This window comes from Pristiophorus japonicus, chromosome 17 (assembly GCF_044704955.1).
Source record: "Pristiophorus japonicus isolate sPriJap1 chromosome 17, sPriJap1.hap1, whole genome shotgun sequence".
Taxonomy (NCBI): Eukaryota; Metazoa; Chordata; class Chondrichthyes; family Pristiophoridae; genus Pristiophorus; species Pristiophorus japonicus.
This window is the reverse complement of record NC_091993.1, coordinates 68,664,705-68,692,067: the sequence shown is the minus strand read 5'-3', so window position 1 is coordinate 68,692,067 and position 27,363 is coordinate 68,664,705. Positions and strand designations below refer to the sequence as shown.

Sequence of the window (27,363 nt, the reverse complement as noted above, 5' to 3'; positions counted from 1 at the left end):
AGGGGGGGCGAGTGGGGGAGAGGGGAGAAGTGAGAAGAGAGGAGAGAGAGAGTGGTGGGGCGAGAGAGAGAGTGAGATGGTCGGGCGAGAGAGAGAGAGAGAGATGGTGGGGCGAGAGAGAGAGATGGTGGGGCGAGAGAGAGAGAGATGGATGGTGGGCGAGAGAGAGAGAGATGGATGGTGGGGCGAGAGAGAGAGAGAGAGAGATATGGCGGGGTGAGAGAGAGAGAGAGAGAGAGGATTCTATTTGCTTCAACCACGTCCTGTTTTCCTGTTCCACATTTTAACTACTCTCTGGGTAAAGAAACTTCTCTTTATTTTCCTATTGGATTTATTGGTAACTATCTTGTATTTGCGGCTCCTAGTTTTAGAATCTGAGACAAATGGAAATATTCTCCCCACATCTACCCTGTCTCACCCAGCCATAATTTTAAAGACCTCTGAAGAAAAAAGCCCCAATCTGTTCAATTTTTCCAGATACCTGTAATCTCTCAGTTCTGGTACCATCCTTGTAAATCTTTTTTGTACTTTCTGCAGTGTGTGTCTTTTTTATATGGAGACCAGAACTGTTCATAGTATTCCAAGTGTGGCCTGACCAGGGTTCTCTGTAAGCTTAACATAACTTCAATACTTTTGAATTCTATTCCCCAGAAATAAATTCCAGGGCATTTGTTGGCATGTTTTAATTGCGTTGCTGACCTGCATTGCTGATGTTAATGATTTGTTCACCTGTATCCCTTTTCTCTTCTACCCCATTCAGTTTCTTATTTTATGAAGGTGAAGATGATGTTTCTGTTTTTCCTACCAAATTGCATTCTCACATTTATCTATGTTAAAGTTCATTTGCCACAACTGGCCAGTCTGCTAGTTTTCTAATGTGGTCTTGTATTATCTTCCATTCTTCCTCAGTGTTAGCTATACCCGCCCTCTCTCTCTCTCTCTCTCTCTCTCCCTCCCTCCCTCCCCTCCCCCCCCCACCTACAAAGTTTGCCATTCTTTGAAAATGTTGATAGTTACTTGTTCCCAAGTCTAAATCATTCATGTAAATTATGAACAACAGTGGTCCTAGCACAGATTGTTGTGGAACACCGCTTTCTACCATCCTCCAATCAGGGCTCAAGTTTCGGCTCGAGTTGCCCTATTTTTTTTGGAGCAACTAGTTTAGAATGGAGCATCTTAGAAATTGCAATTCTCGGCATTTAGTTTGCTCCAGTTCTAGGTGAGTTCGAATAGTTTCATTTTAGAACAGATTTTTTTTCCAAAAGGGGGCGTTACCAGCCACTTATGCCTGTTTTGCAAGTTTAGGCAACGAAAACTTACTCCATTCTAAGAATGGAGTAACTGTAGATGTTTCACGCTCAGAAAAACCTTGCCTACACTTATAAATCAGGCGTAGGGGAACGAGAGATGGGGGGGCGGGGTGGGAGAGGGAAGTTTACAAACATTAAACACTTCACTTTTACAAATAAAGGGCCATCAATAATAAATGAAAAATAAAATAAATCAATCAAAAAAATTAATTAAAAAAATGAAGTTTCTACTCACCAACTGCAGCACCAGGAGCCCTCCAACAGCGTGCTGGGACGGCCCCCCCCCCCCCCCAGTGTCTCTCTCTCTCTGTCTGTTTCTGACAGGGAGGGAGGCCGCGAGGGGGCGAAGGGAGGGCCGTGAGGGGGGAGGCGCGAGGGGGAGGGGGGCTGCGAGGGGGAGGGGGGGCCGCGAGGAGAAGAGGGTTGGGAAAAGAGAGGCTGAACGGGCCAGGCCAGCCGCCGCCGCCACTTCAGATGGGGCCCGCCCCCAGCGAGATGCCGGGCGGGCGGGCACTGCCGCCGACCAGGAGGGAGGGATGGGGCGAGGGGGAGGAAGAGGAGGAGAGAAGAGGGGGGCGGTGGGAGAGGCTGAACGGGCCGGGCCGCTGCTGCTGACACTTCGGGCAGGGCCCGCCCCCACGAGAAGCTGGGCGGACGGGCCCCATCGCCGACAGGGGGCGGGGAGAAAGAGGCTGAATGGGGGGGGGGGTGCGGGGGAGCTGAACAGGAGGGAGGTCAGAGTCCTGATCTTCACACTCTAGCACGCATGTGCAGGGGTCCCGGCACTGTTTTCAGCACCAGGACCTGGCCCAGCCCCGACCCCTTGTGCTGCGCCATGCCGAGCACGAAGATTTCGAGGAGACCGGAGAATCACAAGGTTAGTTTTTGGTGCCCTTTTTATTCCAGAAAGTCGGCGCACCTTATGGAGATACGCCGTTTTTCCAGAGGGCAGAAACTTGGTCCCTGAATAACTACCCTTTACCCTACTATCTGCTTTCTATTTTTTTTTAAAGAAAATTTGCTTTGCATTCAGCTACGTGTCCCGACTCCACATGTCATGAGCCTACCACATGATATCTTATTGAAAGCATTTTGAAAATCTAAGTATATGACATCTACTATATTACCCTTGCCCACTCTTTCCGTTACCGCTTCAAATAATTCTATCAAGTTATTTAAGTGTGATTGAGTCTTTCTGAATCCATGCTGACTAATTTTATTATATTGTCTGTCTCTCGATGCTCTTCTTTCACTTCTTTCAGTATAGACTCTAGTACCTTTCCTATCACTGATGTTGAGCTGACTGGTCTATAGTTCCCAGGTTTTGTTCGATTTCCCTTTATGTATATTAGCTCTTCGCCAGTCCTCTGCACTATCCCCTCTTCTATGGAACTATAGACTGCGGTTTTATCCTCTTTTAGTTTTGCTAGTTTGTCAATTATTTTCTCCCTTTCTATCCTAACTTAATATTCTTTTAAAGCTCATCCTCTAGTGAAATGTCTTTTTTTTTTAAATCTTTAGTAACAACCGAGACAAAGTACTTATTCAATACTTCTGCCATGACCTGAGAGTTTATTTTGCTTATCCTTTAGTGGCCCTATCGCTGCTCTAATTTTCTTTGTTATTTATGTGTCTATAGAACTCTTATTTCTTTTTATATTTTGATAATTTGATTTCGTAATTTCTCTTTGCCTTACTGATTTTTTTTGTAAAAACTGCTCCAAGTTCTTTGTATTCTATTTTGTTCTCTCGTCCTCCTCTCCTTTAGTATCCATGTACTTCTATGTCTTTTTCCTCAATTTTCTCTTCATTCATCCATGGTGCCCTATAATTAGCTTGTAGTTGAATATATTTCACTTTTAACTCTATTGATTACACTTTTAAAAGTGAAAGCACTGTTTTCTGTCTCTCTGGGGAGAAACTTAACATAAGCGAGCGGGTGGGAGTGGGGGGGTTTAAAATGGGGGAAATAAATTGGTAAAAGTCAGGAAGCCGGTTCCAACCTGCAGACTTCCAGCTTTTACTCAGATAGGCCAAGGGGCGGGCAGCCAACTCAGTCCCAGGAGGTGGGCTGGCACTTTAAATATGATAATGAGGCTGGAACCAATGTTCCCGTTAGGTTGTATGGCCGCATAGCTGTCTGGAGCTCCCATGCAGCCGGCGCACCAGCTTTTAAATAGAAAAAAAAATGTACATGCGGGGAATTTGAATGGGCTGCGCTACACATTAAGGAGGCTGTGCACCGAATTTTTTTTTTTTTTTTTTTAAAAAGACATTGGCTGGAAGCCTTGGATTTAACTTGCTTTGCAGATTATACTATGGCTGGCCGGTTTCCCAGGCCTCAGCTATCCTGGCAGCTGCAGCGAGGAGAGAACATCCTTGGGGAGCACTCCTTGTGGGCTGGGAGGAGCAGAAGGAGTGCTCCCCAAGGCTGTCATCGTCTCGCTGCACCTGCTGGGATTCCAGAGACCCGGGAAACTGGCCTCCCAAGCATCAGCCACTCTGCCCCCGCTCAGGTCAGGGATCGGACCCCCACCCCGGCCTCTGCTAGAGCATCCCCTCTCAAATCAGATGCACGCAATGGAGTTAAATCTCCACAACATGCGGGGTAATCCAGACATCCGGGTTTGCAGTGTGCTTCTGAACCACCCCTCTCCCCCCCCCCCCCCTCCTCCTCCCCCTCCCTTCCCCCTCCCTTCCTCCTCCCCCCCCCTCCCCCTCACCTCCCCCCTCCTCCCTAACCACTAAAAAGATACTAAACACAAAGGGATTTCTAGACACTTACCTATATAGTTACCTTAATTTGCTCAGGTTCTGCTGCTCCGCTCTGTGTGCTGATGATATCACTTTTTCTGTTTCCTCCAGTGCGATTATTTTACGTATTTCCTGTTGCCCCTTGGTTTATATTACTTAGCACCTCCTTCCCCTTCTGCACTGAATTCCCACTCTCACCAAATTCCCGTTGCCACTCTGTTTAGCAAGCCACTTTCTTTATTAGATTCTCCCAGCTGTGCGTTTGGCAGGTATCTCTCTAATATATACCTTTTAGAAACTAGTCAGTCAACAGCGGGTCACAACAATTAACACCTAATCATTAACAGCTGACTGATTGACTGTTTACTGTCACTGACTTGGAGTTTTAAAGAAAGAAAAGTATTAAATTTCAGATTGATAAGCACACACTATCTGTACTGTTTACCCACTACTTATAAGTGAATTTCCACTCTCACTAAATTCCCATGGTCACTCTTTAGCAAGCCACTCCGTTTATCAGCTTCTTCCAGCTCGCTGCACACAGCTGACACAGGCATACACTCCTACTTCCGAAATTTCGATAATCCCATAATTGATATTATTTATGGATTTTAAAAAAAAGTGTTGCTTACTATCGTCAAAAATCCCGGCATGTGCAAGCAGCAGTGTAACAACCTTCGGGTCTTTTTCCATTTGCAGAATGTGTTTGTTCCCGTGTGACATAAGTGTACAAACGTTAATTGCGAAGTCCACTTCATTGGGAAGTCCCGAAAGTAAAGACAGCACCACTTTATTATAGTCGCTGATTGTGGTAAATTCTGTAAAAAGACCATAACCCCGACGTACACTTTCTGAAAGGAAGGAAATAAAAGTTTACATTTTTTTCCTCCCTAAATTATAATGAACTCAGGTTTGGCAACTGAAGATTAAAATCAGCAACTAGCCACATTCGAGGTGGAGCTCAACAGCACATCAAAGCTCTGTTGGGAAGCCCATGGGATAAAAGGGTAGCATGGCTACAAGACCAGTGTCGGTATTAGGACCACTGCTCTTTTTGATATACATTGATGACCATGATTTGGGTATACAGGCCATAATTTCAGTTTGCAGTTGACATGGGACTCAGAAATGTAGTAAACAGCGAGGAGGATAGCAACAAACTTCAGGAGGACAGACAGACTGGCAAAATGGGCAGATACATGGAAGATGTGAAGTGATGCATTTTGGTAGGAAGAATGAGGCGAGGCAATATAAATTAAATGGTATAATTTTAAAGAGATTGCAGAACAGAAAGATCTGGGAGTGTACATACACAAATCTTTAAAAGGTGACAGGACAAGCTGAGAAGGCTGTTAAAAAAGCAAGAATGTTATGCTAAACCTTTATGAAACACTGTTTAGACCCCAGCTGGAGTAATGTGTCAAATTTTGGGCACCACACTTTAGGAAAAATGTCAAGACTTTAGAGAGGGTGCAGAGGAGATTTACGAGAATGGTACCAGGGATGCTGGACTTCAGTGACATTGGGAAACTCGAGAAGTTGGTGTTTTTCTCCTTAGAGCAGAGAAGGTTAAGGGGAGATTCAATAGAGGTGGTCAAAATAATGAAGGGATTGGATAGTGTAAATAAGGAGAAACTGTTTCCAGTGGCAGAAGGGTCAGCAACCAAAGAACACAGATTTAAAGTAATCGGCAAAAGAACCAGAGGCGACATGAGGAGAATTTTTTTAATGCAGAGTTGTTATGATCTGGAATGCACTTCCTGAAAGGTTGATGGAAGCAGATTCAATAATAACTTCCCAAAGGGAATTGGAGAAATACTTGAAGGAGGAAAATTTGCAGGGCTATGGGGAAAGGACAAGGTAATGGGAGTAATTGGATAACGCTCCCAAAGAGCCAGCACAGGCACAATAGGTTGAATGGTCTGCTTCTGAACTGTATCATTCTATGATTCTATGATGGTAGAAGGCCCTATTGACACCACTTCTGAAAGCTGCTTTTAAATTGCTCTTGAGCCACCAGCCTCCATAACACTGGTCTTGCTTAGCCACTGGCAACATAAAGATAAATTTGTTAGGCTTTTAAAATCAATGGCCCAGAAGACTTTTTTGGGATAAACAGAATCGCCCCATCTAGGGGGTAGTAGACAGCTTTTCTGGTACCCTGTAGCATGTTTTGGTAGTGATGTCATCACATATCCACAGGACAATTCTCTGTAGTAATGCCATAATGCAATGACTTTCCACATGTGCACTGGTCAAAACACAGAGATATGTGAGCCCCATGGTACTGGTGGGTTTATAGGAAGCGGCATTCCACAACTAAATGCAGGAGTTAGCTCACTCTTCCAAGAACAAGGCTGCAAAATAAAAGCAGCTATTGACACCTTCTATCTTTTCTTCCAGAGTTCAACATTAATCCTCCAAGATAAACCACACAATTAATTACTGCAACGTTTGGATCTTCCTCTTGTTGGCACTTACCTGGGATAATGTGCTGATGCCGATTATAAAACAAATGAACCCCAGAGACTACAGCCAGTGGTCGAGAATTGGTCGGTGTAAGTACTTCATCATCCTCACCAAAATGGTGCAACTTCTCGTAACTCTCCAGGTACCTGCACAAAGCACACAGTACTGAACTGAACAGTTTCCTTGAGAATACACTGAAGATGACATGTCAAAACACATACACAATTTACAAATTTAATCATTTATTATAATTGTGGTTCTTCACATATCCATTTCAAAGCTGGAATATTCAATTATCAATGGCTTAACTCTGTGCTAAGGGACAATATAATTCCTGTTAAGAGATATATACCAATATAAATGATTTGGACAAAGGCACAAGAAGAATGACGGTCATGTTTGCTGATACCAAATTAGGGGCATATCAAATTGTGAAGAAGAATCTAGGAGATTGCTGAAGCACAGAGGCTAGTGGAGTGGGCAGATAGGTGTTAGATGCAGTTCAATGCAGAGAAATGTGTAGTCGTACATTTTGGGAAAAAGAATAGTGAAAGGAATTTTAAGGGCAGTGAACATAAAAGCATAAAGGTTGTTGAATTTGTACATTGGTTTCGGTGAGAATTGGTGTACTGCCTTAAGTTTATAGTTATTAAGAAAGGCATGAACAATTCTGTTTTCTCTCCACTGGCAGAGAAAGAATCTAAGTGTCCAAAATGATGAGGGTTTTGAGAAGACAAATAGTGAAAGATTTTTTCTGGTAGCTGTAACGAAGAGTATAGATTGAAGGAAGCTAGACTTTTTTTCTCCCATACAGAAGGTTCTTAATAACACAGAATGATTTACCACAAGTTGTTATTGAAGAAAAGGCTGTTATTGAAAAGGGAATCAGTTAAGTATTTGTAAAGGAGAAATATTACAAGGATACACAGCAAGTCCAGGTACGATAGGAAAAATGGTCAACAGTCTATACGATAATTTCTATGATTCAATTTAAAACATATGCAATGATGTCCTCAAATGAACTCCTTTTTACATCACTATAGATCTAGACATGCTGATCTCAATAGGAACTGACAGTTTTCAAGTAAACGTTGGATATTTAAAGTTTATTAGGGATTACATTATATCTGTACGCTACTGCACTTTAAGTCAACACTGCAGTCTTCAGTGAAATCTGGCATTAACCATGCCCCTTGGGATAAATTGCTGGCGATCATTTTGAAGACTCATGGGATATGATTTATGTCCCACAAATAGGCTGACAAATAACTCCAGCAGGAGATAAATCACACTCCATGTGTCTTCATAAAGTTTACTGTTTATACTGCATGTTAAAAATGAACTTGGGTAAATAAGATAATGTTTAGCAGTGCACTATATTTTTGTGATTTATTTCCAAGGTAGCTGAAAGTATTGTGGCAAATAGAATATTTGCACTGAACATTCCTTGATTATGAATTTTCAAAGGAAAAATAGTAAGTGGGATATGATGTCATGTGCAAAAAACATATTACTTGAAAGTAAATACATGGTACAAAATTTCAAATCTAACTCAGAATTAACAAGGTGGACACTTCTGGTTATACAGGTAGATCATCTGAAATTCGGAGTTCCAAAAGCTGGAATGTTCCGAAAACCGGACACCGTGCAGATCGTACGAGTCGACGGCCGCAATCCGGAAACATGCTCCAAAACCCGGACAAAGCAGCAAATGGCACAGATAAACTGGAACCCGAACATCACTCCAAATAAGTCATGCAGACAGGACCAAAAGACATGCATCCAAATTGACAGAAAGCAAATACAACATAGGCACTAGACAAAGCAAGTCAAAGAGACATCCCCATGTAAAGTGTGGCCAAACCAGACCAAGAAAATGTAGGAAACATCTCAGCCATCACTGCCACTCCACCCCCAGTCACCTTCATGTACAGCACAGTAGTACACCAAGTCCGACAGTCCACAAAAACCACACTGCATCCACAACACTCAGCCCTGCACAATTTGCTGCAAACCACGTGCAAGGATCTACTTTCCCACAAAAAGGAAATGTCAACATCCGACAAGCAGTCCATGCTTTCATTACAGCATACAAGATACAGGTACAACCTCCGAAATTCGGAAACACCCGAAACTTGGCCCAGGGGTTTCTGGATTCGGAAGGGTCGTATTTCTGTTCCGAAATCCGGAAAAAAACAAAACCTGGAATGAACTCGGTCCCGAGGTTTCCAGATTTCGGAGATTGTACCTGTACAGGGTACTCACAAAAAAGTTCGGTTCAATACTGCAAAATAATCTCTCTACTTTCAAAAGTATCTTCTTACAAATGTGTGTATATTCTTCTCTATGCAATTCACTAATCATTATTAGTTATAAATGCAGAGCATAAAAGGACAGTCTTTAAGAATCGCCCAGCTCATGCAGGTGACCATGGAGCCACCATGGTGGCTGGAAAGTTTTCCTCTCAGCCCACCTTATATTTAAAAAGATTAATTGGCTGCACATCACCCCACCATACCCTCAGTTAAAGCTAAGACCAGAACGATTTTATGGATGCAAGATGGTGTATAATGTGCTGAAAGAGAAGACCGATAAGAACATCCATTAGCGTTGCAACAATATAAAAATCTTAGTGATAGCATTCGCTTCTATACTTTCCTCATTATTACAAATTTTAATCTTTCTTTTGAGTGAGATGTTTAAACCAAGGCCCCATCTGCCCACTCAGATGGAAGTAAAAGATCCCATGATACTACAGGTTGGACCTCCCTCATCCGCCACCACCCCTTGTCCGGCATGATTCAAGCGGCCGGGGGCACATGCGCAGAACGCAGCCGACCTCCACCCAGGCCCGCTGGGGCCACGCCGACACTACGCGGCCAGCTGAGGGTGCTGACCTCCTTTCTCTCCCCGACCTCGGGCCGCTGACCTCCCCTCATTCGGCAAAATCCCTTATTTGGCACAGGCCAGGTCCCTAGGTTGCCGGATAAGGGAGGTTCACAGCCTGTATTCGAATAAGAGCAGGGGAGTTAGAAACATAGAAAATAGGTGCAGGAGTAGGCCATTCGGCGCTTCAAGCTGCACCACCATTCAATAAGATCATGGCTGATCATTCACTTCAGTACCCCTTTCCTGCTTTCTCTCCATACACCTTGATCCTTTTAGCAGTCAGGGCCATATCTAACTCCCTCTTGAATATATCTAACGAACTGGCATCAACAACTCCCTGCTGTAGAGAATTCCACAGGTTAACAACTCTCTGAGTGAAGAAGAAGTTTCTCCTCATCTCGGTCCTAAATGGCTTACCCCTTATCCTTAGACTGTGACCCCTGGTTCTGGACTTCCCCAACATCGGGAACATTCTTCCTACATCTAACCTGTCCAGTCCCGTCAGAATTTTATATGTTTCAATGAGATCCCCTCATTCTTCTAAACTCCAGTGAATACAGGCCCAGTCGATCCAGTCTCTCCTCATAGGTCAGTCCTGCCATCCCGGGAATCAGTCTGGTGAACCTTCGCTGCAGTCCCTCAATAGCAAGAACGTCCTTCCTCAGATTAGGAGACCAAAACTGAACACAATATTCCAGGTGAGGCCTCACCAAGGCCCTGTACAACTGCATTAAGACCTCCCTGCTCCTATACTCAAATCCCCTCGCTATGAAGGCCAACATGCCATTTGCCTTCTTCACCGCCTGCTGTACCTGCATGCCAACTTTCAATGACTGATGGACCATGACACCGAGGCCTCGTTGCACCTCCCCTTTTCCTAATCTGCCACCATTCAGATAATATTCTGCCTTCATGTTATTGCCACCAAAGTGGTTAACCTCACATTTATCCACATTATACTGCATCTACCATGCATTTGCCCACTCACCTAATCCGTCCAAGTCACCCTACAGCCTCTTAGCATCCTCCTCACAGCTCACACCGCCACCCAGCTTAGTGTCATCTGCAAACTTGGAGATATTACACTCAATTCCTTCATCTAAATCATTGATGTATATTGTAAATAGCTGAGGTCTCAGCACTGAGCCCTGCGGCACCCCACTAGTCACTTGTCTGCCATTCTGAGAAGGACCTGTTTATCCTCTTCCCGAAGCCCTGGCCAATCCCTCAACCAACCTCACGAAAACAGACTATTTGGTCAGTATCACAATGCTGTTTATGGGACCTTGCTGTGTGCAAATTGACTGGCGTGTTTCCCACATTACAATAGTGAATACACATCAACAGTACTGCATCGGCTGTAAAGCGCCATGGGACTTCCCGAGGTTGTGAATGTACTACATAAACATAAGTCTTTTTTTCTTTTCAATGATTTCCCTAGATTTGGTTTCTGGACAATTGCTGCAAATAGGAAAATATGAATTGCTAGACAAAAAAATATTAAAGGTCCATCTAATTTACCTTCTGCCATCCTGGTAGTCGCATGATACAACAGTAATTGTTGATGAATCACAGCAACCACCATCATTTAGTCTACAACAGATTCGGACGTGGCGCAAGTAGCCTGACAAGTTTTTGAACGGTGGGGGGGGGGGGGGGGGGAAAGAGGGGGGCAATTTTATCCTGAGCCACCCTACCCCGTGGGGAACTGCCAGGATGGATGGATGGGGGGCCAGCGCTGACTTTACAGCCCGGAGTCAGTATCGGGAGTGGGGTAATACTGGCGTCCCATCCCATCCCATGATGATTCCTGCCCGGCGAGTTTGGTAAAAGTGATACCCCCCACCCCCAGGTCTCTGTGTGGCAGCCTCTTCAGGGGTTTTAATTTCTCCAGCCTCCCTGCGCACAGTTTCAGCGGGTCCCCCAAGTCAGGGGATTCCCCAGTTACTGGCCGATGCTTGGCAGTGCTTATGGTCTTGTATGCATTATCGCCATCGGGTTAATCAAGATCTGGTCAGTTACAAGCGATCTGTAAAGATGCAATGGGTTTTCCTGAATTTGTTAAGGCCCCTAGTTAAAACGCAGCGAGGGTGTTACCATTCATCTGGACTTGGCTGGCTGTGAGGACAAGTGTACTCACTGTAGCCGAACTCCCTCCTCCTGCTCCAGGCCAAGCAATGGAAGATACGTTCAGGAAAGGGATACTGAGGGAATGATCAGCCATGATCTTATTGAATGGCGGTGCAGGCTCGAGGGGCCGAATGGCCTACTCCTGCACTTATTTTCTATGTTTCTATTAAGGAAAACCTCAATGGTGGAGAGCTTTGGGAACCATTTTCCTCCCAAGGATGCTACACTTACTATATCATGTCTCAAATTACTCATATACTGTATCCCAAAATGTTATTTTCTGATGGAAATCTATCTAATTTGCATTTGAATGAATCAATACTAACAGCTACCACCATCATCCTTGGGAGCGTGTTCCATAGATTGACCACTCGCTCACTGAAATACTGTTTCCACAGATTTGTTTTGAATTACTCAGGCTGTGTCCTCTGGTTCTCCAGTTCTGGACAAGGGGAAATAGTTTGTCTTGGTCTACATTAACTAGTCCCTTTAGAATCCTAAATACAGCAATTATATCACCTCTCAAACCTTCGCTTTTCCAGTGAGAACATCCCAATTTACTTAATTGCTCCCCATAATCCAATCCCACCATCCCCTCAATCATTCCGGTTCCTTTCAATAGCTGCAATATCCATTTTGTACTGTGATGACCAGAACTGCACACAGCATTCTAAGTGTGGTTGCACCAATGATTTATAAACTGACAGGATTACCTCATTATTATTCGGCTCAATAATGACCTTTTAATACATCCCAACATTGGATTTGCTTTACTCACTGCCACTGAGCATCATTGTGACACTTTCAATTTATTGCCAATCAGGACCCCCAGATCTTTTTCATTTTACAAGCGCATTATTGTCCTTTCATTTAAGTAATAGTCACTTCCTGGATTTTTTGTCACCATGTTAAGCACCTTGCATTTCTCTACATTGAAGTTCATTTGCCACTTGTCTCCCAATGATATTCAAATTCTCCTGTAGCTTATCCTGCTCAGCTTTGGAGTCGATCACATTCATTATTTCTATTGAAGAATAGATAAGTATAATATTTTTCAAAAAGTGAAAGACTAGTAAATATTGGTATTCAGAGAAATTTGGGAGCCCTTGCATACGAATCACAGACAGTTAACATGCAGGTACAGTAAGTGATTGGAAAGCAAATGGAATGTTAGCCTTTATTACAAGAGTACAAGAGTAAGGAAGTCTTGCTGCAATTATATAGGGCTTTGGTGAGACCACATCTGGAGTATTGTGTACAACTTTGGTCTCCTTACCAAAGGAAGAATATACTTGCCTTAGAGGGGCTGCATGCAACAAAGGTTCACTAGATTGATTCCGAGGATAAGAGGGTTGTCCTTTGAGGAGAGATTGAGTAGAATGGGCCTTTATTCTCTGGAGTTAAAAAGAATGACAAGTGATCTAATTGAAACATATACAATTCTTAGAGGGATTCACAGGGTAAATGCGGAGAAGCTGTTACCTAGCCAGTCTTGGTGATCGGACATTGAAGTCCTCCACCCAAAGTACATTCTGTACTCTTGCTACCCTCAGTGCTTCTTCCAAGTGGTATTCAACATGGAGGAGTATTGATTTATCAGCTGAGGGAGGGCGGTAGCTGGTAATCAGTAGCAGGTTTCCACGCCCATCCTTGACCTGAAGCCATGAGACGTCATGGGGACTGAGGTCCCTCCCAAGTGTATACCACTGTGCCACGACCTCTGGTGTGTCTGTCCTGTTGGTAGCTCAGAATAAACCCAGGGATGGTGATGGAGTTGTCTGGGACATTGGCCGAAAGGTGTGATTCTGTGAGTATGACTACGTCGTCCTGTTGAGAGTCTGTGAAACAGTTCTCCCAATTTAGACAGGTCTCCAGATGTTAGTGAGGAGGACTTGCAGGGTCGACTGGGCTGGGTGTGCCGTTGTCGTATCCAAAGCCGATGCCAAGGTCAATGCTGGGTGGTCCGTCCGGTTATTATTATTGTTTTTCATAGCGGCTTTGTACAACTGAGTGGCTTGCTAGGCCATTTCAGAGGGCAGTTAAGAGTCAACCACATTGCTGTGGGTTTGGAGTCACACATCGGCTAGACCAGGTAAGGACGGTAGATTTCCTTCCCAAAAGGACATTAGTGAACCAGATGGGTTTTTAACGACAATCCAATAGTTTCATGCTTGCCATTACTGATACTAGCTTTTATTTATAGATTTATTTACATAAATTCCCCAGCTGCCATGGTGGGATTTGAAATCATGTTTCCGGATCATTAGTCCGGGCCTCTAGATTAATAGCCCAGTAACATCACCGCTATGCTGCTGTTTTTTTAATTCATTCTGGGATGTGGGCGTTGCTGGCAAGGCCAGCATTTATTGCCCACCCCTAATTGCCCTTGAGAAGGGGTTGGTGAGCCGCCTTCTTGAACCGCCGCAGTAGATGTGATGAAGGTACTCCCACAGTACTGTTAGGAAGTGAGTTACAGGATTTTGACCCAACGACGATGAAGGAGCCTGAATGTCATCCGGTTCTTGCTGCATGCAGGCATGGACCGTTTCATTTCTGAGGAGTTGCGAATGGAACTGAACTCTGCGGTCATCAGCAAACATCCCCACTTCTGACCTTATGATGGAGGGAAGGTCATTGATGAAGCAGCTGAAGATGGTTGGGTCTAGGACACTGCCCTGAGGAACTCCTGCAGCGATGTCCTGGGGCTGGGATGATTGATCTCCAACAACCACAACATTCTTCCTTGGTGTTAGCTATGACTGATGTGAAGGGCAGTCACTCTCACTCAACCTCGGGAATTCAGCTCTTTTATCCATGTTTGGACCAAGGCTGTAAGCGGTCTGGAGCAGAGTGCTCCTGGTGGAACCCAAACTGAGCATCGGTGAGCAGGTTATTGGTGAGTGAGTGCTGCTTGTTAGCACTGTCGACGACACCTTCCATCACTTTGCTGATGATTGAGAGTGGACCAATGGGGCGGTAATTGGCCGGATTGGATTTGTCCTGCTTTTTGCGGACAGGACATACATGGGCAGTTTTCCACATTGTCGGGAAGATGCCAATGTTGTAGCTGTACTGGAACAGCTTGGCTAGAGGCGCAGCTGGAGCACAGGTCTTCAGCAGGACAGCTAAGATGTTGTCGGGGCCCATAGCCTTTGCTGCATGCAGTTTGCTCAGCTGCTCATCAAATTGGCTGAAGACTGGTTTTTGTGATGGTGGGGACCTCAGAAGGAGGCCAATATGGATCATCCACTTGGCACTTCTTGTTGAAGATGGTTGCAAACGCTTCAGCCTTGTCTTTTGCACTTGCATGCTAGGCTCCGCCATCATTGAGGATGGGGATATTCATGGAGCCGCCTCCTCCCGTTAGTTGTTTAATTGTCCACACCATTCATGGCTGGATATGGCAGGACTGCAGAATGGTAATCTGATCCGTTAATTGTGGGATCGCTTAGCTCCGTTTATAGCATGCTGCTTCCGCAGTTTAGCATGTACATAGTCCTATGTTGCAGCTTCCCCAGGTTGGTAACTCATTTTTAGGTACGCCTGGTGCTGCTCCTGGCATGCTCTTCTGCACTCCTCATTGAACCAGGGTTAGTTCAATGGTAGAGTGAGGGATATGCCGGGCCATGAGGTTACAGATTGTAGTGGAATTCAATTCTGCTGCTGTTGATGGGGCACAGCGCTTCATGGATGCCCAGTTTTGAGCTGCTAGATCTGTTCTGAATCTATCCAGTTTAGCTCAGTGGTAGTGCCACACAACAAAATGGAGGGTGTCTTCAATCTGAAAACGGGTCTTTGTCTCCACAATGACTGTGCGGTGATCACTGCTACCAATGCTGTCATGGACAGATGCATATGCGACAGGTAGGTTGGGTGAGGACAAGGTCAAATAGGTTTTTCCCTCGTGTTGGTTCTTTCACCAGCAGCTGCAGACCTAGTCTGGCAGCTATGTCCTTCAGGACTCAGCCAGCTCTATCAGTAGTGGTGCTACTAAGCCACTCTTGGTGATGGACATTGAAGTCCCCCACCCAGAGTAGATTCTGTGCCCTTGCTACCCTCAGTGGTTCTTTCAGATGGTGTGCCCCTTTTATGATTTTATTTATATATAGATGCTCCAAAATCTTATCGTTAAGAAGGGTTGCCATAACTTTCAGCACACCGGACGTCAAACTAACTGACCTGCCTGATATACCTGCCAACATAAAAAAAACTAGAACATTTTACCAACAGCTTCAAAAAAGTTGGCACAGCACTCAAAAAGCAGACCCTGATTGCAAGCGTCAAATCCCTGGAACTCACTACCTCACAGCATTGCGGAAGCACCCTCCCTATACGAACTGAAGCGGTTCAAGGCGGCTCACCGCCACCCTTCTCAAGGGCAACTAGGGATGTGCAAAAAATTCAAACTTTGCCAAAGATGCTCTCATCCCAAGAATGAATAAAATAAAAAGTTGCAGGCTTGTTGACACTCAAGTGCTTCAACACTCAGTTGGAAATTGAAACTTAAATCTTTAGATTTCTAATAATTCTATTAGACAAACCACCTTTTCTGCAGCCGTAGCCAAATGCCTGTTGTCTTCTAGTTGTCAGAATAAGCAATATAACGCAGCGGGTAAAGAGGATTCTGGAAACGGGAGTGGGGTGGGGAGCAGCATGAAATCATGGTTAATGTTGGAATTAATGACGAAGAGGAACAGGATGGAGGTCTTGCAAAATAAGTGCTAAATTAAAGTGCAGAACTCCAGGTTGGTAATCTCAGCATTTCTCCTGTTGCCAAGCAATAGGCCAGTTAGGGAGAAGCAGATTAGACACATCAATGTTCAGCAATGCAAATGGTGTAGAAGTGAGGATTTCAAACTTCATGGGATTGGGACAAGTTCTGGAATAAGGGATGGACTTCACATTAATCAATCTGGTTCCAATGAGAGTAAATAGAGGACTGGGAAAGAACTTAAACCAATGAATATGAGTGAAAAACTTCAGTCAGAAACGAGAGTCTTAAACTTAAATAAAGCTAATTACATAGGTACGAGGGGAGAGTTAGCCAAGATAGATTGGGAAATTAGATTAAAAGGAATGACGGTAGATAAGCAGTGGCAAACATTTAAAGAAATATTGCAAAATTATGAATACACATTCTATTGAGAAATAAAAACTCCATGGGAAAAGTGATCCATCCATGGCTAACTAAAGAAGTTAAGGATAGTATTAGATTAAAAGAAAAGGCTTATGTTACAAATAGAAGTAAGCCAGAGGATTGGGAGAGCTTTAGAAACCAACAAAGGATGATCCAAAAAATTGACAAAAAGAAAATAGATTGAGAGAGTAAACTAGTAAGAAATATAAAAACAGATTGTAAGAGCTTCTACAAGTATGTGAAAAGGAAGAGAATAGCAGAAGGGAGAGAGTAGCAAAGGTAAAGCGTTGGTCGCTTTGAGGCTGAGACAACTGAAATTATAATGAGGAATAAGGAAATGGCAGAGACTTTACAACAAATATTTTGTGTCTGTCGTCACAGTACAAGACAAAAAGTATACCAAAAATAGTGGGGAACCAAAGGGCTAATAAGAGTGAGGAATTTAAAGTAATTAATATTAGTAGACAATAAAGTACTTGAGAAACGAAGGGACTAAAAAGTCAACAAATCCTCTGGATCTCATGGCTTACATCCTAGGGTTCTAAAAGAGGTGGCTGCAGAGATAATAAATGCATTGTTTGAGATTCCAAAATTCCCTAGATTCTAGAACAGTCCCAGCAGATTGGAAGGTGGCAAATGTAACCCCATTATTCAAGAAAGGGAGAAAGAAAGAGAAAACAGGGAACTACAGGCCAGTTGGCCTGACATCAGTTGTCAAGAAAATGTTGCAATCCATTATTAAAAGAAGTGGTGACAAGGCACTTAGAAAATCATAATATGGTTAGACAGAGTCAACATGGTTTTATGAAAGGGAAATAGTGTTTAACATTTATTGGAGTTTTTTGAGGATGTAACTAGCAGGGCAGACAATGGGGAACCAGTGGAATTTCCAAAAGGCATTCGATAAGGTGCCATATAGAGGTTGCTATGCAAGATATGGGCTCATGGGATTGGGGGTAATATATTCGCATGGATAAAGAATTGCTTAACGGACAGAAAACAGAGTAGGGATAAACGAGTCATTTTCCGGTTGGCAGGCTGTAACTAGTGGGGTGCTGCAAGGATCCGTGCTAGGGTCTCAGCTATTTACAATCTATATTAATGACATAGATGAAGGGACCGAGTTCAATTTATCCAGGTTTGCTGACTATACAAAGCATGATGCCAAAGTAAGCTGTGAGGAGGACACAAAGAGCCTGCAGCAAAAGGATATAGATAGGCTAAGTGAGGTGGCAGATGGAGTATAATGTGAGGGGATGGGAGGTTATTCACTTAAATGGAAAGAATAGAAAAACAGAAAAAAAAATTTAAATGGTGAGAAACTATTAAATGTAGGTGTCCTCGTACAGGAAATACAGAAAGCTAGCATGCAGGTACAGCAAGCAATTAGGAAGGCAATTGGCATGTTGGTATTTATTGCAAGGGTGTTGGAGTACAAGAGTAAGGAAGTCTTACTACAATTGCACAGGGCATTGGTGAGACCACACCTGGAGTATTGTGCACAGTTTTGGTCTCATCAGAGAAAGGACATACATGCCTTAGAGGTGGTGCACCGAAGGTTCACAAAATTGATCCCTGGGATGAGAGGGTTGTCCCGAGGAGAGATTGAGTAGATTGGGAATATACTCTCGAGTTTAGAAACAGGATATGTTTCAATGAGGTCACCTAAGATTCTGAGGGGGATTGACAGCATAGATGATGAGAAGTCGTTTCCCCTGGTTAGGGAGTCTAGACTAAGGGGCATCGTCTCAGGATAAGGGGTCGGCTATTTAAGACAGAGATGGAGGAGGAATTTCTTCACTCAGAGGGTTGTGAATTTTTGGATTTCTCTACTTGTGGATGCTGAGTCGTTCAGTATATTCAAGGCCGAGATAGATTTTTGGACTCTCGGGGAATCAAGGAAAATGGGGATCAGGCGAGAAAGTGGAGTTAAACCTAAGAAATAGGAGCGGGAGTAGGCCATTCAGTCCCTCGAGCCTGCTCTTCCATTCAAAAAAGATCATGGCTAATCTGATCTTGGCCTCAATTCCACTTTCCTGCCCATTCCCCATGACCCTAAACTTCCCATGTAGTTCAAGAATCTCTCTAGCTCAGCCTTGAATATATTCAATGACTCAGCCTCCACAGCTCTCTGGGATAGAGAATTCCAGATATTCATGACCCTGAAAGAAGAAATTCCTCCTCATCTCCGTCTTAAATGGGCAACCCCTTATTCTGAAACTATGTCACCTAGTTCTAAGATTGCCCCACACGAGGGGAAACATCCTCTCTGCATCTACCCTGTCAAGCCCCCTCAAAATCTGATATGTTTCAACAAGGACAAAGGGTGTTAAAAAAGCAAGCCTGAAGGCTTTGTGTCTTCATGCAAGGAGTATCCGCAATAAGGTGGATGAATTAACTGTGCAAATAGATGTTAACAAATATGATGTGATTGGGATTACGGAGACGTGGCTCCAGGATGATCAGGGCTGGGAACTCAACATCCAGGGGTATTCAACATTCAGGAAGGATAGAATAAAAGGAAAAGGAGGTGGGGTAGCATTGCTGGTTAAAGAGGAGATTAATGCAATAGTTAGGAAAGACATTAGCTTGGATGATGTGGAATCTATATGGGTAGAGCTACAGAACACCAAAGGGCAAAAATCGTTAGTGGGAGTTGTGTACAGAGCTCCAAACAGTAGTAGTGATGTTGGGGAGGGCATCAAACAGGAAATTAGGAGTGCATGCAATAAAGGTGCAGCAGTTATAATGGGTGACTTTAATATGCACATAGATTGGGCTAGCCAAACTAGAAGCAATACGGTGGAGGAGGATTTCCTGGAGTGCATAAGGGATGGTTTTCTAGACCAATATGTCGAGGAACCAACTAGGGGGGAGGCCATCTTAGACTGGGTGTTGTGTAATGAGAGAGGATTAATTAGCAATCTCATTGTGCGAGGCCCCTTGGGGAAGAGTGACCATAATATGGTGGAATTCTGCATTAGGATGGAGAATGAAACAGTTAATTCAGAGACCATGGTCCAGAACTTAAAGAAGGGTAACTTTGAAGGTATGAGGCATGAATTGGCTAAGATAGATTGGCTAATGATACTTAAGGGGTTGACTGTGGATGGGCAATGGCAGACATTTAGAGACCGCATGGATGAATTACAACAATTGGACATTCCTGTCTGGCGTAAAAATAAAAAAGGGAAGGTGGCTCAACCGTGGCTATCAAGGGAAATCAGGGATAGTATTAAAGCCAAGGAAATGGCATACAAATTGGCCAGAAATAGCAGCGAACCTGGGGACTGGGAGAAATTTAGAACTCAGCAGAGGAGGACAAAGGGTTTGATTAGGGCAGGGAAAATGGAGTACGCGAAGAAGCTTGCAGGGAACATTAAGGCGGATTGCAAAAGTTTCGAGAGGTATGTAAAGAGAAAAAGGTTAGTAAAGACAAACGTAGGTCCCCTGCAGTCAGAATCAGGGGAAGTCATAACGGGGAACAAAGAAATGGCAGACCAATTGAACAAGTACTTTGGTTCGGTATTCCCTAAGTAGGACACCTACAACCTTCTGGATATAAAAGGGGTCAGAGGGTCTAGTAAGGAGGAGGAACTGAGGGAAATCTTTATTAGTCGGGAAATTGTGTTGGGGAAATTGATGGGATTGAAGGCCGATAAATCCCCAGGGCCTGATGGACTGCATCCCAGAGTACTTAAGGAGGTGGCCTTGGAAATAGCGGATGCATTGACAGTCATTTTCCAACATTCCATTGACTCTGGATCAGTTCCTATCGAGTGGAGGGTAGCCAATGTAACCCCACTTTTTAAAAAAGGAGGGAGAGAGAAAGCAGGGAATTATAGACCGGTCAGCCTGACCTCAGTAGTGGGTAAAATGATGGAATCAATTATTAAGGATGTCATAGCAGCGCATTTGGAAAATGGTGACATGATAGGTCCAAGTCAGCATGGATGTGTGAAAGGGAGATCATGCTTGACAAATCTTCTGGAATTTTTTGAGGATGTTTCCAATAAAGTGGACAAAGGAGTACCAGTTGATGTGGTATATTTGGACTTTCAGAAGGCTTTCGACAAGGTCCCACACAGGAGATTAATGTGCAAAGTTAAAGCACATGGGATTGGGGGTAGTGTGCTGACGTGGATTGAGAACTGGTTGCCAGACAGGAAGCAAAGAGTAGGAGTAAATGGGTACTTTTCGGAATGGCAGGCAGTGACTAGTGGGGTACCGCAGGGTTCTGTGCTGGGGCCCCAGCTGTTTACATTGTACATTAATGATTGAGACGAGGGGATTAAATGTAGTATCTCCAAATTTGCGGATGACACTAAGTTGGGTGGCAGTGTGAGCTGCAAGGAGGATGCTGAGGCTGCAGAGTGACTTGGATAGGTTAGGTGAGTGGGCAAATGCGTGGCAGATGAAGTATAATGTGGATAAATGTGAGGTTATCCACTTTGGTGGTAAAAACAGAAAGATAGACTATTATCTGAATGGTGACAGATTAGGAAAAGGGAAGGTGCAACGAGACCTGGGTGCCATGGTACATCAGTCATTGAAGGTTGGCATGCAAGTACAGCAGGCGGTTAAGAAAGCAAATGGCATGTTAGCCTTCATAGCGAGGGGATTTGAGTACAGGGACAGGGAGGTGTTGCTACAGTTGTACAGGGCCTTAGTGAGGCCACACCTGGAGTATTGTGTACAGTTTTGGTCTCCTAACTTGAGGAAGGACATTCTTGCTATTGAGGGAGTGCAGCGAAGATTCACCAGACTGATTCCCGGGATGGTGGGACTGACCTATCAAGAAAGACTGGATCAACTGGGCTTGTATTCACTGGAGTTCAGAAGAGTGAGAGGGGACCTCATAGAAACGTTTAAAATTCTGACGGGTTTGGACAGGTTGGATGCAGGAAGAATGTTCCCAATGTTGGGGAAGTCCAGAACCAGGGGTCACAGTCTAAGGATAAGGGGTAAGCCATTTAGGACCGAGATGAGGAGAAACTTCTTCACCCAGAGAGTGGTGAACCTGTGGAATTCTCTACCACAGAAAGTAGTTGAGGCCAATTCACTAAATATATTCAAAAGGGAGTTAGATGAAGTCCTTACTACTCGGGGGATCAAGGGGTATGGCGTGAAAGCAGGAAGGGGGTACTGAAGTTTCATGTTCAGCCGTGAACTCATTGAATGGCGGTGCAGGCTAGAAGGGCTGAATGGCCTGCTCCTGCACCTATTTTCTATGTTTCTATGTTTAAGATCACCTCTCATTCTTCTAAACCCCAATGAGTATAAGCCCAATCTGCTCAACCTTTCTTCGTAAGACAACCCCTTCATCCCAGGAATTAATCTTGTGAACCTTCTCTGAACTGCCTCCAATTCAAGTATATCCTTCCTTAAATAAGGAGACTAAAACTATACGCAGTATTCTAGGTGCGGTCGCACCAATGCCCTGTACAGTTGTAGCAAGACTTCCCTACTTTTATACTTGCAATAAAGGCCAACATTCCATTTTCCTTCCTAATTACTTGCTGTACCTGCATGCTAACTTTTTGTGTTTCATATACGAGGACACCCAGATCTCTGTGTATCGCAGCATTCAGTAGTGTCTCTCCATTTAAATAATATTTTGCTTTTTTATTCTTCCTACCAAAGATAACCCTACATTTTTCCACACTATGGCCCCAAGTTTCCACATGATTTGCTCCTGATTTTTAGGAGCAACTGGTGGAGAACAGTGGATCTTAGAAATCTGAATTCTCCACATTTAAGTTTTCTGCAGTTCTAGTCAGGTAGAACAGTTTCACTTTTGAACAGAATTTTTTTTGTTTGACGCCTGATTTGAAAGTTTCCACAGTGAAAACGTACTCCAAACTAACTTAGAATGGAGCAAGTGAAGATTTTTGTAGGCTTGAAAAAACCTTGTCTACACATTAAAAAAATCAGGTGCAGGTTACAAATTAGGTGTCGGGAACGAGATGGGGGGGATGGGGAAGGGAAGTCATTAAATTCTACAATAAATCCTTAGTTATACTTATACAAATATTATACAAATAAATCCAACCTGAATAAAAATGTATAAGTAAAGAAAAGATTAAATAAACCATGTTCCTACCTGTGTGAAAGTGCTTCAGACAGCGGTTCGCCGTTGGGACCAACCGATGGCGGGGGGGGGCGGTGGGGAGGGAAAAAGCTGCAGGAAGCCTCAGAACTTGAGGCAGCCGTTTGCCGTCGGGCCCGACCGACGGCAGGGGGAGAAAGCTGCAAGTAGCCTCAGTGCTGATCATGGAAGGGCAATGTGGTTTTATTAAAAAATTTTAAAAATTGAACAGCTACAAAGAATTTGAATAGTCTCAAACAAGTGCATGTGTCCCGTTTATCACAGTCCATCTTTAATTACAGAATGTACTCCCTCACCCTCACACAGAAATATCAAGAAAATTAAAATACAAGCCTTTGCAAGGGTTCAAGAAACAAATTTTCACTTTTTCTGCAGCACTTTTTAAAATGGCCGAGAGCCAATGTTTCCTTCAGACTGCGCGTGCGCGAACACTGCAACGCGCACGCGCAGGGTTGCCGGCACAAAAAAAACTCATTTAAATTGTACCCGCCCCCTCCTACTTACAAAATCGGCGCGAGTGGTAGGCTCCGCCCCCTGTGCGCCACGCCAAGCAGACATCGAGCTGCAACGCGCTCGAGAATAGCGCGTTTTCTTTCAGGCGCCGTTTTCGGCACGAAAAACGGGCGCCCAGCTCGGAGGGGCGCCTGTTTTGCCGCGTGTGGAAACTTGGGGCCTATACTCCCTCTGCCAAATTTTTGCCCACTCACTTAACCCATCTATAATCCCTTTGCAGACTCTAAGTCCTCCTCACAACTTGCTTTCTCACCTATCTTTGGATTGTCAGCAAACTTGGCTACAATACAGCAAATTTGATGAGGTCGAAGATTAACTGTGATCTTATTGAATGGCAGAGCAGGATCAAATGGCCGATTCCTGTTCATAATTATGATGTTCTTATGTGCTTATGGTAGAGGAAAATCTCAGGCATTTATGAGGGGGAGGCTAAACATATGATAACAATGGGGCAATGCAGTCTCAAAAAGTAAACTCAAGGAGGGAGAAGCAGAGAGAGATGTACCAATGGGGAGAGTTAATAAATAGAATGGAAGCAAGTACTTAAGAGTATGAATGTGTCAATGTTGCACTGTTTCTAATGCTAAATGGCAAGTCGGAGAACTAGATGTACTAAGTAGGATGGAGGGATGGATAAGGCATTGTAGACTTGAGACACGCTTAGCTTCAGTGAGATACTAAATATTCTCGGTTGTAAAATTTTCTGGAGTGTTCCAGGAAAAAAAAGAGGAGATGGCCTTATTAAAGAGATAGGCCCTGAATTGCAGTTGCAGGCTTCCTGTGGGGAAATGCCTCCGATTCGCAAATAAAATGCCCATGTACCTGGTGGTCCGGGAGGTACAGAGACTCACTGTCATGGGCCTCTCCAGGTACCTCTGGGGAGAGGCCCACGTATCCCAGGGGCACATGCGGTTCGCAAGTACCCCTGGGATCACACAGGCCGGCCCAACCAATAAAAGGGAATCCCCCATTCGTATGTATGGAATCCCCATAAGCATGAATGGAAATACCTCCAAAAATACATCTACACTTCAAATAAATAAAAAAAAACATTATAGTTAAAATGAATTAAAATGGCATAATATTTATAATAAAAATGTAATTTTTTGAAAAATAAACTTGCATTTTTTAAAGGGGCTAAAAATAAACTTAACTTGTTGTACAGGTTTCTTTTAATGTATAAATAAGAACATAAGAAATAGGAGGAGTAGGCCATTTGACCCCTGGAGCCTGCTCTGCCATTTAATATCATGGCTGATCTGATCATGAACTCAACTCCACTTGCCTGCCTGCTCCCCATAATCCTTTATTCCCTTATCGCTCATAAATCTGTCTCTCTCCACCTTATATATATTCAATGACCCAGCCTCCACAGCTTTCTGGGGCAGAGAATTCCACACATTTAAAACCCTCAGAAGAAATTCCTCCTCAATTCAGTTTTAAATGGGCGGCCCCTTACTCTGAGACGATGTCCCCTAGTTTTAGTTCCCCTATGAATGGAAATATCCACTCTGCATCCACCTCAAGCCCCCTCATTATCTTACAATGTTTCAATAAGATCACCTCTCATCCTTCTGAAATCCAATGAGTACAGGCCCAACCTACTCAATCTATCTTCATACATCAACCCCTTCATCTCCAGAATCAACCTAGTGAACCTTCCCAGAACAGCCTCCAATGCAAGTATATCCTTCCTTACAATATGGAAGCCAAAATGTACGCATTACTCGAGGTGTGGCCTCACCAATACACTGTACAGTTGTAGCAGGACTTCTCTGCTTTTATATTCTATCCCCCTTGCAATAAAGGCCAACATTCCATTTGCCTTCCTGATTACTTGCTGAACCTGCATACTCATTTTTTGTGTTTCAGGCACAGGGACCTCCAGGTCCCGCTGTACTGCAGCACTTTGCAATTTTTCTCCATTTAAATTATAATTTGCTTTTCTACTTTTTCTGCCAAAGTGAATAACCTCACATTTTCCCACATTGTACTCCATCTGCCAAATTCTTGCCCATTCACTTAGCCTGTCTATATCCCTTAGCATATTTTTTGTGTCCTCACAATTTGCTTTCCCATCCACCTTTGTATCATCAGCAAACTAGGCTATATTGCACTCTGTCCCTTCACCCAAGTCATTCATATAGATTGCAAATAGTTGAGGCCCCAGCACCAATCCCTGCAGCACCCCACTACTTATAGTTTGCCACCCGGAAAATTACCCATTTATCACTTTTATAAATAAAGAGCCAGCATCAATAATAAATAAATCAATAAATCAACCAGTAAGATCAAAAAAATTAAAAAATTAATTTAAAAAAATCAATAAATAAAAAATTATTTCTACTCACTGACTGCAGCCGGGAGCCCTCCAACAGCGTGCTGGGACGGGGGCCCCCAGTGTCTCTCTTTCTGACAGCGAGGGGGAGGGGGCGGAGGGAGAAGAAGAGGGGGGGGTGAGAAGAAGAAGAGGGGGGGGTGAGAAGAAGAAGAGGGGGGGGGTGAGAAGAAGAAGAGGGGGGGGGTGAGAAGAAGAAGAGGGGGGGTGTGAGAAGAAGAGGGGGGGTGTGAGAAGAAGAAGAGGGGGGGTGAGAAGAAGAAGAGGGGGGGTGAGAAGAAGAAGAGGGGGGGGTGAGAAGAAGAAGAGGGGGGGGTGAGAAGAAGAAGAGGGGGGGTGAGAAGAAGAAGAGGGGGGGTGAGAAGAAGAAGAGGGGGGGTGAGAAGAAGAAGAGGGGGGGTGAGAAGAAGAAGAGGGGGGGTGAGAAGAAGAAGAGGGGGGTGAGAAGAAGAAGAGGGGGGTGAGAAGAAGAAGAGGGGGGTGAGAAGAAGAAGAGGGGGTGAGGAGAAGAAGGGGGGGTGAGGAGAAGAAGGGGGGGTGAGGAGAAGAAGGGGGGGTGAGGAGAAGAAGGGGGGGTGAGGAGAAGAAGGGGGGGTGAGGAGAAGAAGAGGGGGGTGAGGAGAAGAAGGGGGGGTGAGGAGAAGAAGAGGGGGGTGAGAAGAAGAGGGGGGTGAGGAGAAGAAGGGGGGGTGAGGAGAAGAAGGGGGGGTGAGGAGAAGAAGGGGGGGTGAGGAGAAGAAGGGGGGGTGAGGAGAAGAAGGGGGGGTGAGGAGAAGAAGGGGGGGTGAGGAGAAGAAGGGGGGTGAGGAGAAGAAGGGGGGTGAGGAGAAGAAGGGGGGGTGAGGAGAAGAAGGGGGGGTGAGGAGAAGAAGGGGGGGTGAGGAGAAGAAGGGGGGGTGAGGAGAAGAAGAAGGGGGGGTGAGGAGAAGAAGAAGGGGGGGTGAGGAGAAGAAGGGGGGGGTGAGGAGAAGAAGGGGGGGTGAGGAGAAGAAGGGGGGGTGAGGAGAAGAAGGGGGTGAGGAGAAGAGGAGGAGGAGGAGGGGGGGGAGAAGAAGAGAGGGGAGAGAGAAGAAGAGGAGGGGGGGGGAGAAGAGAAGGAGGGGGTGGGAGAAGAGGAGGAGGGGGGTAGTGCGGGTGGGAAGAGGAGAGGAGGGGGGAGAGGATAAGAGAGGGAGGAGGGAGGAGGCTAAACGGGCCCGGCCAACGTGAAGAAGCCGGGCCGAAGACTTCGGGCGGGACCCGGCCCCACCGAAGGAAGAGGGAGCGGATCGGAGCTGGGGGGGGGGGGAAGAGAAGATAGCTGGGGGGCCGGCGAGCGGAGTGGGAGCGGCAGGCAGCGGAGCAGGAGCTGGGGGGGGGGGGGGCAGCAGGCACCAAAGCGGGAGCTGGGAGTGGGGGGGAGCGTGAGAGAGCCAGAGGGAGCGTGAGCTGAACAGGGTGGGGAAGCCGGAGCCACAGCAGGAGCTGGAGCAGGGAGGTGCTGTCCGATCTTTGCCGCCCCAGTGAGCCCATTCGGCCAGGGCTAGGGGCGGCGTGCTTTGGGCCCCTCCCATAGTTTCGGGCGCCTGGTGCTACTGCACACGCGCGCACACTGTTGCGCGCATGTGCAGAGGTCCCGGCACTGTTTTCAGCGCAGGGACCTGTGCTGCACCGAGGGCCTGGATCGACCTGAGGGAGTGGAGAAAAGCGAAGTAAGTTTTCGGCGCGGAAATCA

General features: G+C 45.0%; 1 protein-coding gene across 3 annotated transcripts in view; it reads right to left on the bottom strand.

The window, feature by feature from the left end:
* Positions 1-27,363, bottom strand: part of LOC139227776 (AT-rich interactive domain-containing protein 2-like) — a 277,411-nt gene that overhangs the window by 112,772 nt on the left and 137,276 nt on the right. For all 3 annotated transcript variants that reach the window (XM_070858808.1, XM_070858807.1, XM_070858806.1), the window contains exons 4-5: positions 6,546-6,679; positions 4,697-4,915 (exon numbers count right to left, since the gene is read on the bottom strand). In XM_070858808.1, the coding sequence (XP_070714909.1) occupies positions 4,697-4,915; positions 6,546-6,679 (353 nt within the window). The remainder of the gene's footprint in view (positions 1-4,696; positions 4,916-6,545; positions 6,680-27,363) is intronic.